The sequence below is a fragment of the Thermobia domestica genome, chromosome 13 (assembly GCF_964235325.1).
Source record: "Thermobia domestica chromosome 13, izTheDome1.hap1.1, whole genome shotgun sequence".
Classification (NCBI taxonomy): Eukaryota; Metazoa; Arthropoda; class Insecta; order Zygentoma; family Lepismatidae; genus Thermobia; species Thermobia domestica.
Window position 1 is genome coordinate 183,915,072 of NC_137466.1, and position 13,905 is coordinate 183,928,976.

A 13,905-nucleotide genomic window follows, 5' to 3' on the forward strand; every position below is an offset into this window, starting at 1 on the left:
TGTTTATTGTAGTAAAACAGAAAAATGTAGACCAGTGCTATTAATAGAAATAAAAACTGTTTTTTCTATTTTTGTATAACATGTTCATTTATTTCTTAAGTTCTATCTTGAAAATAAATTCATAAAGCTATACTTTAATTTTCAATTGCCCCTCACATCCATCAAACACAAGTATACTATAATAATTAATATTGGTAATTAGCAACAGAGATTTTGTGATTACCAATACTCATCGGTAAAAGCTAGTAATAGAAATTCTAATTCCGACATTTACCAGTTCAAAGCGGTGTTTTCCAGTAATTGGAGTTGATTTCCGGTAATAACGATATTTCCAACTCTCATAGTAACATACCGAAAATCAGCTGCAATTATTTGTAAATAAATCTCTGGACCGGTAAATGTTATAATTTGAATTTCTATTACTAGTTTTCACCATGATTACCAATAAAATGGTTAAGCCATACCTATGTTTGTCGGAAATAAAGATGCATACATATGAAAATTTGATTACTAAATACAAAAATACAGTACAAACTTCAACTAAGACTTTTATTTTACGACAAAGTCAATTCTTAACTGTCGAGACACTCAATTTATTAAAGTTTAACGAACTTGCTCTGAACACATTTTCCATATGCAAGTCGCACCCTTAATACAAAAGTGCCACAACTCAAAAAAGTTAGTATTGAGTAAATCGCATTTGAAAGTGTTGGTAATACATTCATTTTAATGTTATTCACTAGTGAAACTAGCACTCTTAGGCAGCTTCTAGTAAAGCTAGAGCCATGACTCTTATATTGCCGGATAGAGGGCAGGATCACAAATCCGAATATATACATAACTTAAAATTGACAATTTTTGACTTGTAGCTCTTTTGTAGCAAGTGTGCGAGAATTGTTGCGGTCTTTCATTATTTCGTCACATGTTTCTCCTTCAACATTCAACTTATTTACTTACAAATATGTCAGATAATTTTGTGACTGGAATGATGAACAATTCCCACTTAAATATACGGATAGAATTTGTTGTAATTTTAAATGAACTAAGTAATGATAGGGAAACATTATAGTGTAGTGGTTACAGCGTTGGATTCATGTCCACGTGATCCCGGGTTCAATTCCCGGCCGGTGCTTCCCTAATTTTCGGCGTTCACCCAGTGGAGTGAGGCAAACTAGGGAGTCACGTGAATGAAAGACGTGACGACCAGTAGGTCTAGAAAGCTCCCGATACGCTGGTTAGCGATAGGACAAGGTTGGACGTACTTCCACCAGAATCGTTACCAAATAGCGTGGAGCGTTTCAGACTCACAAATCGGGCCGTTACGCCATTTTTTTTTAAGTAATGATAGATGTATTTCAAAGTAAAAACTTACGGTTCATTCCAGCTTGTACTATGCTTCTAACTATGTTACGTCTACCGATTGGGTTTACGAAACATCCTGGTTGAGTGGAGCCTTCGTTTATGTAGAAGTCCACATGACCTTAAGAGTAAGAAAATTTGTATTACTTTCTAAAAAAGTCCTTTTACACTTAAATTACGATAATTAAGAGAATCTTACAGAAATCTTCAAAAGTTTTTAAAAAATAGTTACCATTCTTTCGTCTTGATACATAAGTCAGTGATATTTGTTTCCAAACATGATGCGTCATCAAAGACTTAAAGATCACAGTTTGAGCTCTACTTCACGTAGCGGAGTCAGCGGGAATATTATTTATTTACTTTATACTCTCCAACCGAAAAGAGACTCCTCTTGGCTACATGGTTGGAATACTAGCCTTCAGCATGGGGGACAAGGGTTCTATCCCCGAAGAGAACTCGTGTGTTTTAGATTCAATGTTATGCTTTGTATCTATATATTAAAATGCTAGGCTTATATGTTTGTCTCCTATCCTCTTGACAATATCTCAAAAACCACAAGCACTACAAACGTGCCATAGCCGATTTCGCTGCTCTATTCCAAATTTAGTGTAGACTCTCCAGTTCTAATCGAATGTTTAAAAAAACTTGGCCGTAATTTTTTATTATATTTTTAGGGGTACGCTGGAAATGTTGATTTTTTTTTAAAAAAAAGGTATCATACCCCACCATCATGATCTTTTTTAGATGATCATTTAAAAAAATACATCTATCAGTTATACATTCCAACAGCTCATAGTTGTATTCAGAGGTTGCATGTGTATCAGGCGTCTGTTTCACGGCCAAATGATAGTGAAAAACGAAGTATAACCATTTCTCAAGTCTAAGATGAATCTTTATTATTTGGAGTGTTTTGTGCAATGAACACCATATATCACCGACATTATAATTAATTGTGTTTCTAACGTATTTGCTTATTAGATACTGTATGCAAGAAGAAACGAAACACTGATCATACATGAATTAGAATTCCAACAGGAAATAGGCTCAAATCTTGTAAACGGTGCGAGATATTGAAAAAATAATCGAAAAAGATGTCCTCTTTATGTGGTACCCCTTGTTGATTTTTTATCAAGACGTCATTCACTTGTGTCTGTAAAGGGACATGTACTACCATGAGCAAAATAAATGACGCGTCTCTTTATTTTGAAGTTTTTTGAAAATATCTCTGTTTTCTTTATATGTTCGAAATTTCGGAAGGTTTCCCCAGCAGGACAGGTTAATAACAAACCCGTTTTTAATATTTGTGTTAGATATTAGCTTAAAATAAAGAAATTAGAAGCAAAAAACATCAAATCGACAGAAATCTCGAGAATTACCAACTCTGCTAAAGTGGGAAATTTTCAAGAACACGAGGGAATTCTGCATTTCAACACGAAGCAGCGACATCTATGTCATTGAGAGAAATGTGGATTAAATCTACAAACTAAACTTTTAACGAACATTTCTAGTATGTCTTATTATATGCATTATCTGCAAACTCCAAATATATGAATATATGCTAAGTATTAACGTAAAGATAGAGCAAATAGTGGAAATTATCTATGGAAAAGGACGAATTGGTAGGACGATCGTAATGAAATATCGTCTTTACCGGAACAGGCTCAGTTCACGTAAAAAAACAAATAGCTCAGTTAGTTAAAACAAGGAGTCTGTATGCTGAAGGTAGCGGGCTCGATCCCGTGGAAGTGCCGTTAACATTTTTATCACTACACTACGGTTATTTTTTTTATTTTTTATTTGGGAAAAAATCAAATTGTAACGTATGTGTAAAACTCATGACGATACCAAAAAAAGAAAAAATGCTATTGTCGCACTTGCATTAGCGTCCCTAATTTTGTTTGCAAACAGTTTCGTAATTATTTCCCCTGTGCTCACTGCTCACCATATGCTCGCTGGCGCATAACGAATGTTTCCCAGTAAATGTTAAATCTAATTTGGAGAATTTTATAAAGTTTCACAATATTTCTCACTAGATAGTCTTCTATCTACGTGTTTGGATATTTTGATAACAGATTTCCCTATTAAATGTTTAATTTTCCCTAGATGTTTAATTACGGAAAAGTTTTACAATGTATTTGTATTGAATTGAAATTGTTTTGAATTTACTACATAAGGTAAGTAGACCGAAGGAGGAGAACTCAAGTAATTGATATTCTACATAAAAGCAACCTATTGTATAATGATGATGCTTCTTACCTTCAGCACATAATCTTTACGTTAGAGAGTCAGACAGAGAAAAATCCTGGTTTTTCCTCCTCTATGACCACCCATCTTAAACCTCTACATATCATTGTTCGTCTCACAAAATTTCGGTGCTCCAAAAACATTCAAATAATAATAATAATAATAATAATAATAATAATAATAATAATAATAATAATAATAATAATAATAATAATAATAATAATAATAATAATAATAATAATAATAATAATAATAATAATAATCCTGAATATGCCATCCTTACATAATGTAGGACATCTTAGTTTCCTAGTTTAAATCTTAAATATCTTAGTTTAAAATGCTTTCTTTAGTACTTATTTGAGCAACCATGTAGGAGGGGGTACGACTTTTTATTTTGCCCCTCTCATTTCAGTAGCCTTCCAACAGAAAGTAATTTTTGATAAGCAGGACAGACAAAATGAATAAGAAATATATTTACAGCATCCTCTCCCCTTTCATGATTGGAATATCACGTAATATTTTTTATTCTACGAGAGATGGCCCTGTGCGGTTAGGGGTAGGTAACTAAAAAAATACCTAATATATAGCGCCCCTTGATTGTAATATTACCGCTTCTTTATTTGTACGAGGGAGCCCCTACACAATCAAGGGTGACAAAAAGAATAGGAAGAGTGTCTATTGATTCCAGTGGTGGATCCAGCACGAACTCTTGGGGAGGGGAGGGGAAGTGAAACATTCTTTTGATGATGTGAAGCTGTCACAAATTACCACTTAACTAAACTAAACAATAGTGGGGGGAACCGGAACCCAGTCTGTTTAAATTGATGTAAAAGTTTAATTTTTGGCTTCATATTAAAGTGTTGGTTTCAAATGAGAATTTCAGTCCAAGTGGTCAATGATCAAATCTCGTGGGGCTCTTCAGTGTAGGCTAATACGGCCCCCTTATGAGAAAAGGCAAAATTATTAACATGTTTATAACTTTCGAATTTTTCGTCTATTTTAAAGAAATATTTTGCTTCGTATTAAAGTGTTGGTTCCAAATGACAAATTCAGTCCGAGTGGACAATGATCAAATTTCCGGCGGGGTCTTCAGTATAGGGGGCTACGGCTCGCTTATGGGAAAAGGCAAAAATATGAAAATGCTTATAACTTCCGAATTTTCCGTCTATTTTAAAGAAATTATTGGCTTCATATTAAAGTCTTGGCTTCAAATGACAATTTCAGTCCGTGTGGACAATGATCAAATCTCGGAGGGCTCTTCGGTGTAGGGGTTTCGGCTTCTTTATGGGACAAGATTCACGTAATTGATATTGCAAAATTTTTTTGTATATATAAGTGGAAACTTGCACCATTTGGTAAATTTTACCTCTTATGTTTTGCAGATTCATATTCCAAGCAATAGTTACTTCGCAGAGCTAAAAGAAGGCACTTACTAGTTTCATTAAAATGAAATGTCTTTTATGAGAGGAGCAGACGAACGAACAGGCACCCAAACGTTGGTTGAGTCGTACGGTTGAAACTCGTTAAGCTCGCTTCAATTATTATTATTATTATTATTATTATTATTATTATTATTATTATTATTATTAATAATAATAATAATAATAATAATAATAATAATAATAATAATAATAATAATAATAATAATAATAATAATAATAATAAAGCATTGCAGGGACCTTTGGTGCAGGGGGTCCGTTGCTCGATTCCACTTCGTGCCAAGTGAAATTTGAGGTGGACAAATACCGTGTGCATGGGTATGTGTTTTCTTGAGATTTTCCATTTTCCTCCCACTTTCTTCATTTCACCATTTCATTCATCATCATTCTCCCTTAGCGTAGGTGCATAATCGTCCAACGTTAAACTAGATATTGCAATTTCAATAATAATAATAATAATAATTAATTCAACTGAAAGGACTGTAATTTATGTGGACAGCAATTATCATAAATATGCAACCATTATAAAAACAATGCTTTGAGTAGAAAGATAATCCTTCCCAAGTGTTAACGAATGCGCACGAGATAAGACATGTTCGAGAAAGAGACAAGACGCGCTTTGTGACATCCAAGATAATACGAGGCAAATGTTTTGGACACGAGATAGCTTGTAAAATGTCTCGTCTTGTCTGGAATGTCTCGAAAACAAAAGTCTAAGTTTTAAAATTATTTTTCAAGATCTATTCTCTCAGAAGTAGTTCTCTGCCTTAAAATTAATAACGACATTTGTGATTTAAAAAAAAGATAAAAAAGATAAACAATGCCTAAAGTTAATAGTTAACTTTTCGAAAAGAAGCTTCATTAAGGGTGAACCTGAAAGATGTCCACAAACTTCGGGAGGTGATTCGTGACATCAAAAGGAGACAAATGGTCCTCTTGCAGTTTTCGAATTCAGCTTCGTTGTCGAGATACAGGGTTGCCAACTGGTCGTGTTTGAGAAACTCACTGGGAATAAATTCAAGTCCAAGAATAAACTACTACTCATATATTTTTCAGGTCAATTGACTTATACCATGTTGTAAGGTCAAATATTTATTTATGAAGTGTGTACAAAATTCGCCAGGGTCTTTTCTGAGAAAATCGTCGAGAAAAAGTCACCTCCAAGAATAAACTACCCCTCGTAAATTTTTTAAAGAGAAATATCTGATACTGCAATATAGGGTTTTTAATTAAATATTGATTAATGAAAAATAAACAAAATTGTTAAAACCATTTTTGAGAAAATAGCGTTTTTCGATTTTCGGCTGTTGGTAACCACACTTATTTTAGGTGGTAGGAAAAAATGGAAAAGCTCCTGTAAGAATACTAAGTAAACCCTAAGTTTAAAATTTGGTGTAGATAAGGTGAACGGTATGGCCTCTAGGCGAGTGCATATAAAAGTGTGCCGAACGGACGGACCGGAAGGACGGGTGTCGAAAAGTCACATTTTCGGTATGTAGACGCCATGAAACATGTAAATCCGTTGAAATCTGAATTTGATATTATTTTCACAATCACTATATTTTCTTCTCTCTTTTGTCGCTCGAAAAAGAAAAGCCTGAGTTTACCACAAAAAGCTAGGGAGTTTCTCAAAAAATATTCAATTACAGGGCCACCGCACTAAACTTTTTCAATTCAATTTCTTAACTGTGTTAGGCCGCAGTTGTTACTGAAGTGTGTATTTGGATAATACGAATAAAATTATCGTATTATTCAAATACATCGAATGTCAGATTATCGAATAAAAAACTTCGATTGAAGAAAATCCATACTACAAAACTAACTCACACTTTGAGCACATTTTCATTAGACATATAATAGACCAATTAATGCAATCATTGTTTATGAAATATGAAAAAAATCAAATGAGTCACTTTGGGAAAGTCGTTCAAAAAGAACACGTCAGGAGTAACCTACCTCTTGTGAATTGTTTCGAACAATGAGTTAAGATATACTTTTGGTTATTAATGAAATATTTATTTGCGAAATTTGAACAAAATCGCCTGTCGTTCGAGAAAATTGTCGGGGAAAATACCTTGACCCCAAAAATAAACTATCCGTTGTAATTGTTTTTCATAGAAATGACTTATACTAAAATATAGGGTTATTAATGAAATACTTATTTATGAATTATCAATAAAATTGTCCGAGTAATTTTTGAGAAAATCGTGAGGGAAAAATAACTCCCCGAATAAACTATCTCTTGAGGATTCTTTCAGGGTAAGCGAGTTATTCCATATTACAAAGTTTTTAATGAAATATTTATTTCTGAGTACGAACAAAATTGCTTGACTCATTTTTGAGAAAACGGTGGAGGAAAAACACCCACAAGAGTAAACTACCCCTCGCATATTTTTTCAGGACAAACGAGTTTTGCCATATTGTTCGGTTATTAACGAAATATTTATTTTTGAAATATGAATAAACTCTTTTGAGTCGTTTTTGAGAAAATCGCCCAGACAACACTCCACCAAGAATAAACTACCCCTCGCATTTTTTTAGGACAAACGAGTTATGCCATATTGACAAGTTATTAATGAAATCTTTATTTATGAAATATGAACGAAAACATTTGAGTCCATTTTGAGAAAATCACTGAGAAAAAACTCACCCCTTAGTATAAACTACCCCTTGTAGATTTTTCTCAGATAAATGCCTTATACCACAAAATAGGGTTGCTAATTAAATATTGATTTATAAAAAAAGAAAGAAAACAAGATCGTTAGAGCCAGTTATGAGAAAATATCTTTTTTTTTATTTTCATCGTACAGGAAACTACCCTTGTTTTGGGAGTAGGAGGGAAATAAAAAAAACTATAGGAAATACTATGAAAATCTTAAACTAAAATTTGGTGCAGATAAGTTGAACGGTATGGCTTCTAGGCGAGTGCACAGAAAAGTGTAGCGAACGGACGGACGAACTGATGGACATGTATCGAAAAATAACTTTTTCGGTGTTAGGGGCTATAATACGTGTAAATTCGTTGAAATCTCAAATTTGATTTTTTTTTCGAACACCATACTTTCTTCTCTCATTTGTCACTTCAAAGTAAAAGGAACTCAGAACTACAGATAAAAGACACCTACTTTTACACATAGACATTTATTGATTTAAAACTGTTTTAGTTTGTGTCATTTCACTTTCAATTGAAAGGTTTTACAATGATTAACGGCATACCAATGACGAGACGGAAGTTTTCAGGAAGTAAATGCATTCAGAAGTCTAGACTGCATTACAACCTGTTTTTATTTCTGCAATTGTTAACAGCTGTAATTTCGTCCAAACGCTACATGAAATAATTTTTGGTTGACGTCATTGTATTACTATTTTAGTATTGTTCTCTTCAGACTTGGTTGAAGTTTTGTCTTAACGGTTATACATTTTTTCTTTCTTATTTCATCGTTACACATAAGAACAAAATGTTATGGTGAGTGGATAGATTCGAACCTACGAACATTGAGTTTATATTCTTCCAACACTTTACCAATGGACCAAGCTTTGTCTTCACGTTAACGCCCGGTTATAGGGTTTACTACGATTTAAATAAAATGGCTGGCTGTTAGAATTCCCTGCTCACATATTTCGATAAATAATTTTCATTGCTTCGTAGATACGTAGAGCAATGTTTGGATACACATTTTAGGAGAGTGAATTTTGGTGTATATAATAATTTCATGCCAGGTAAAAGTTAGATAAGTTTTGATAAAATGTTTCATATGTAGTTCTCAATAATAAGCTTGCTGTTCGGAGTGAAGTTCCAAGGTTCAGCATTGCTTAGCAGTTTTTGCTATTAATATCCCTTCTAACAATATTGGCAGTGGACAAAAGTTAGCCCGTGTTGAAGCTTTTTGCTCCTAATTTAGTTATTTTACTTATTTAAGGAATATATTGAAAATTGTCAGCAGGCACGTATGCAGTAATTTATTTCGGGAGAAGTCCGACTTTAATATTAGGATAAATTATAATAAAATTTAAAAGATAATCCTTAAATTTAGGCTAAATTTACAGAGAAGGTGGGATTTCAGAGGGGAGTCCGGACCACCTGGACCCACCCCTAAATGCGTCCTTGTTTGAAACCCTATTTTGAAACCCTAAAAAACTTCGGATATATAAAGGAAAACGAGTTATTTTCGATAAAATATCACTTCAGAAGACGCGACAGTTTTATTGCACATCGTGGTATCCCAAGTTCACAAGGGCAAGAATTCATTAATTTTGATTCTCTGTCATTGTGCTCTATCGAAAGGTTAGGTTTTTAACATATTACTCCTACGAACAAGCATGAATGGCAGATAGGAATACTGAACACAACTCCAGAGAAATGCATGCTGAACTTACGTTTATAGCTACGCTTTGGTGATTTGCCCTCAAGGTCAATCGAGTGGTAATTCAGTTCCGTCTCTGTTCTTAAGCCATGTTCGTATTACTTCGAACAGTTTTGATAATGAAAAGCATGCCTCTTAATATAACAGACTTCTTTCGCGTAAGAAATCGAAACTCAGTTGGTCAGAGCAACTAGTCTGTAAGAATTAGGTTGTTAGTTAGTTAGGAGCCCAGTACGAGTAAGGGTTTTTATTACTATTGTTTTTATCTTTTTTATGTGAGGAAAAATCAAATTGTGACATCGCGATATCAAATGTATTTGATTAGGTAGCTTTGTCTTAGCTAAACTTTAAACATCAGTAACCGTCGAAATTATTTCACCAACTGATCACTTACTGAACATTTCAAACACGTCAAACCAGTGGCATAACATGAAGGTTAACCTCTCCTCCGCAGTCCTTAGTTATGCGTCCGTTCTTTCAAGGGCGGACTAAGGGCCGGGCGACTGCCCGGGGCGCCAGAGAAAGAGGGGCACCAAAACGAACCTCAAAAAGTAAATTTTATAATGTGCTTTCTACTGACGTTTTTGGTTTATATTCTTGTAAAGTAGTGGCAATTATATGATCTTTTTCCATTTCACTATGGAAGAAGAGAGTTTCATAGTACTAAGGGGGCTGTATCGAAAAATTGAGAGATGGCATGTAGAATAAAGAGTGTTAAATAATAATAATAATAATTATTATTATAATTATAATAATAATAATAATAAATATGAATGTCTTTGGAGAGCCGAAATTAGGTGAGACGAACAATGATATGTAGAGGTTTAAGATGGGTGGTCATAGAGGAGGAAAAACCAGGATTTTTCTCTCTCTGACTCTCTAACGTTAAGATTATGTGCTGAAGGTAAGAAGCATCATCATTCTACAATAGGTTGCTTTTACGTAGAATATCTATTACTTGAGCTCCCCTTCTTCGGGCAACTTTGCTTATGTAGTAAATTCAAAACAATTTCAATTTAAGACAAATATTTATAGAGAAAATTAAACATTTAATAGGGAAATCTGTTATCAAAATATCCAAACACGTAGATAGAAGACTATGTAGTGAGAAACATTGTGAAACTATAAAATTCTCCAAATTAGAATTAACATTTACTGGGAAACATTCGTTACGCATCAGTGAGCACAGGGGAAATAATTACGAATCTGTTTGCAAACAAAAAATAAGACACACTAATGCAAATGCGACGATATTTTCTTTCTTTTTTTTGGAATCGTCATGAGTTTTACATATATGTTACAATTTGATTCTTTCCCAAATAAAAAATAATTAAAATAACCTTAGTGATAAAAATGACAAGAGTACTTCCACGGGATTCGAACCGTCTACCTTCGGTATACAAACTCGTTGCTTTACCTAACTGAGCTATTTGCTCTCTTACGTAAGCTGAACCTGTTCTACAGTAAAGACAATTTTTCATTACGATTGGGCTAACAATTCGTCTTTTTCCATAGGTAATTTCCACTATTTGCACTATCTATACGTTAATACTTAGCATAGATTCATATATTTGGAGCTCGCTGATAATGCATATAATAAGACATACTAGAAATGTTTCGTTAAAATTTTCGTTTGTAGATCTAATCCACGCTTCTCTCAATGACATAGATGTCGCTGCTTCGTGTTGAACTGCAGAATTCCCTCGCGTTCTTGAAAATTTCCCACTTTAGCAGAGTTGGTAATTCTCGAGATTTCTGTCGATTTAATGTTTTTTGCTTCTAATTTCTTTATTTTAAGCTAATATCTAACACAAATATTAAAAACGGGTTTGTTATTAACCTGTCCTGCTGGGGAAACCTTCCGAAATTTCGAACATATAAAGAAAACGGAGATATTTTCTAAAAACTTCAAAATAAAGAGACGCGTCATTTATTTTGCTCATGGTAGTACAGATGTTGTGAGGAATGACAAGGATATTCATGCTCATATGTAAATGATGCGCTGTGTAGAGAGCGCAGGTTCAGCTAATAAAATATTTAACAAACTATACACTACGATATATTTTTAATGGTAGAACGTCCAAACATTGGTCTTTCCGGTAGGACAATACTGTACCTCTGCTAGTGCTAGCAGGACAGAAGTATGGTTATATGTTACGATTATTATATTCTACTCGGTTATATGCTATTATAATATGACAGTAGGGTATGTATGTATGTTTTAGGACACTTTTCCTCCTTCCACCCTTAACTGTAAAAAAAAATTATGAAGCCACCACCGACTATTGTACTTTAACACAGAAGGATAACCCAAAGTGAGATTGAATAGGCTTTTATGACATTTAAAATCATAAAAACTTACATCTAAAACTTATAACTTATAGCGCTGTCCTTGATTGAAAAAATAGTTTTTGTTTGATCGAAATCGGTCTACTAATAGCTGAGTAATATGAATTTAAAGTTAAGTATGTTGATTCACTGTTAAGTACATATATACACGTTTGCCACACGTATATACATATATGCATTAGATTTATAGCCTCTCTCTTTCCTTCTTAGAGCGTGACATTCAATCTGATTTTCTTTTCCTTCTCCTCACACCAACATACATATATACACATGATCTTACATCCTGAAGAAGAAAGAGAAAAAAATAATGCGTGACTTGTTTGTATCATACACTCGCTCACTCACATTCTTTTCAGTAGCGACATTGTTTTCTTTCTTTTTTAGCAGCTGTTTGAACTTCAGGCAAATGTAACTCCCTGCTCACTTTGAGAAAGACTTAACTCATACTTAACCCCGACAGTTCTTGTGCCGGAGTGTCTGTCTTGTGAATCTTGTTTCAAGGTTATTTCTAATGCAAATTTCTGATCGGACAACTTCAACTATGCAAATTAAAAAAACTTTCCGTGTTACTTAGCTAGCATGAACGAGAAACTGTTTATATAAACCGCCAACAAAACTAATGTTTTTACCATGCAGTGTTTCCAACTCAATATTTTTTTCGGAACGTTCCAGGATTTTAATTTTTCAAGATATCGCTTTAAAATATATAGGGATGAATTCACCTCATTACTAATAAATATGATAATTGTTAAAAGTGAGTTGGCAACACTGCAACCTCACCCCCAAATAATGTTAAAATTCAATAGCTCGGTCCCTAATTAACCGATTTCAAAAATTCAAACGGCAAATGAATACTAATAACATAACAAATTTTATAAAATGCATAAGTGGTTGCATACCCTCAGGATATTTTTCTCGTTTTCAATATCTCTACAAAATTTCATTAAATCGAAAAAACAAAAATATTATTGTAATTTACATAAAATTCTAAGACTTTCTTAAACAATGACATTTTCCCGAAAACTCAAAAATAAACCCGTAAAAAATTTCCGAAATTTTGAATTTGTTATAACCGTCAAATATTAACCGATTTTCAAAATTCAAACGGCAATCAATAAAGAAATAAATTTACTATCTATCGAATGTCTTGCAGGTTGTATAACTCTAAGGATATAATTATAAAAACAAATAAATCCCTTATTTATACATGTATCTTTAAAATTCAAACGGCCCATTATGTTCTGTATACCCAAAGATATGAGTTTTTATAGTAATGAAACCATAAAAACACTTATACACTTAGAACATACTTAAAATTACAAGTTCGGATATTGATAATGAAACCATAAAACACTTATACACTTAGAACATACTTAAAATTACAAGTTCGGATACTGATAATGGAATCTTCTGCTATTTTTTGGATTCATTTCTAAAGTAAAACTGATGTATTTTATAACCATTATCTAAATCTTTTAAACCCTCATACTTAACAAAAAGCTTATATTTTTTCAAATCTTTCAACACTTGCTCAGTTTCATCATTATATCTTTGTGGTAATAACGTCTTATATTTCTCATCTAAATGTACTAAAACTCTTTGACCATAACGTTGTGTTTGAATCAATTTCCATAATGTTATCTCGTACGCTTTATCTTTTTCTAACTCATCTATGCGAAGGAATCTCAACGCTTTAACGTAATTTTTTTATTCAAATAATTAGCCATAGCTTATTTTTTATAAGGAAAATGTTCGTTTTATGAGAAATTCATAAAACCGCTTCTCATTTAAAATTCATAAAACCACTTCTCATTTGAAATTTACATACAGAACTCAACAGTTGGATAATTATCTTTTAGACCAGTGTATTTGATTTTTATTCCATCTTTAACGATCTCATCAATCATTTTATCTGTTAAGTGTTTTGTAAATCTAGGTGGAAGAAAGACCTTAAACTCCTCACACTCAACTAAAACGCTCTTTCCAAACTTAGTTTTAATCTTCTCCATTTTCACAATCTTATATTCTACATTTAATTCTAATTCTCTTAATCCAATAACTTGTTTTTGCTCAAGACTTCCAAGTTTATTTAAAAGTTCAATGTGACTCGCCATCGTATTTATTATACAGAAAATCAATGAAAACTCTTC

At 33.0% G+C, this 13,905-nt stretch overlaps 1 protein-coding gene across 1 annotated transcript in view; it reads right to left on the bottom strand.

Moving 5' to 3' along the window:
- LOC145667878 (pancreatic triacylglycerol lipase-like) overlaps window positions 1–13,905 on the bottom strand; it is a 139,868-nt gene that overhangs the window by 22,281 nt on the left and 103,682 nt on the right. The window contains exon 11 of the mRNA XM_081735309.1: window positions 1,373–1,480. Coding sequence (XP_081591435.1) covers window positions 1,373–1,480 — 108 coding nt within the window. The remainder of the gene's footprint in view (window positions 1–1,372; window positions 1,481–13,905) is intronic.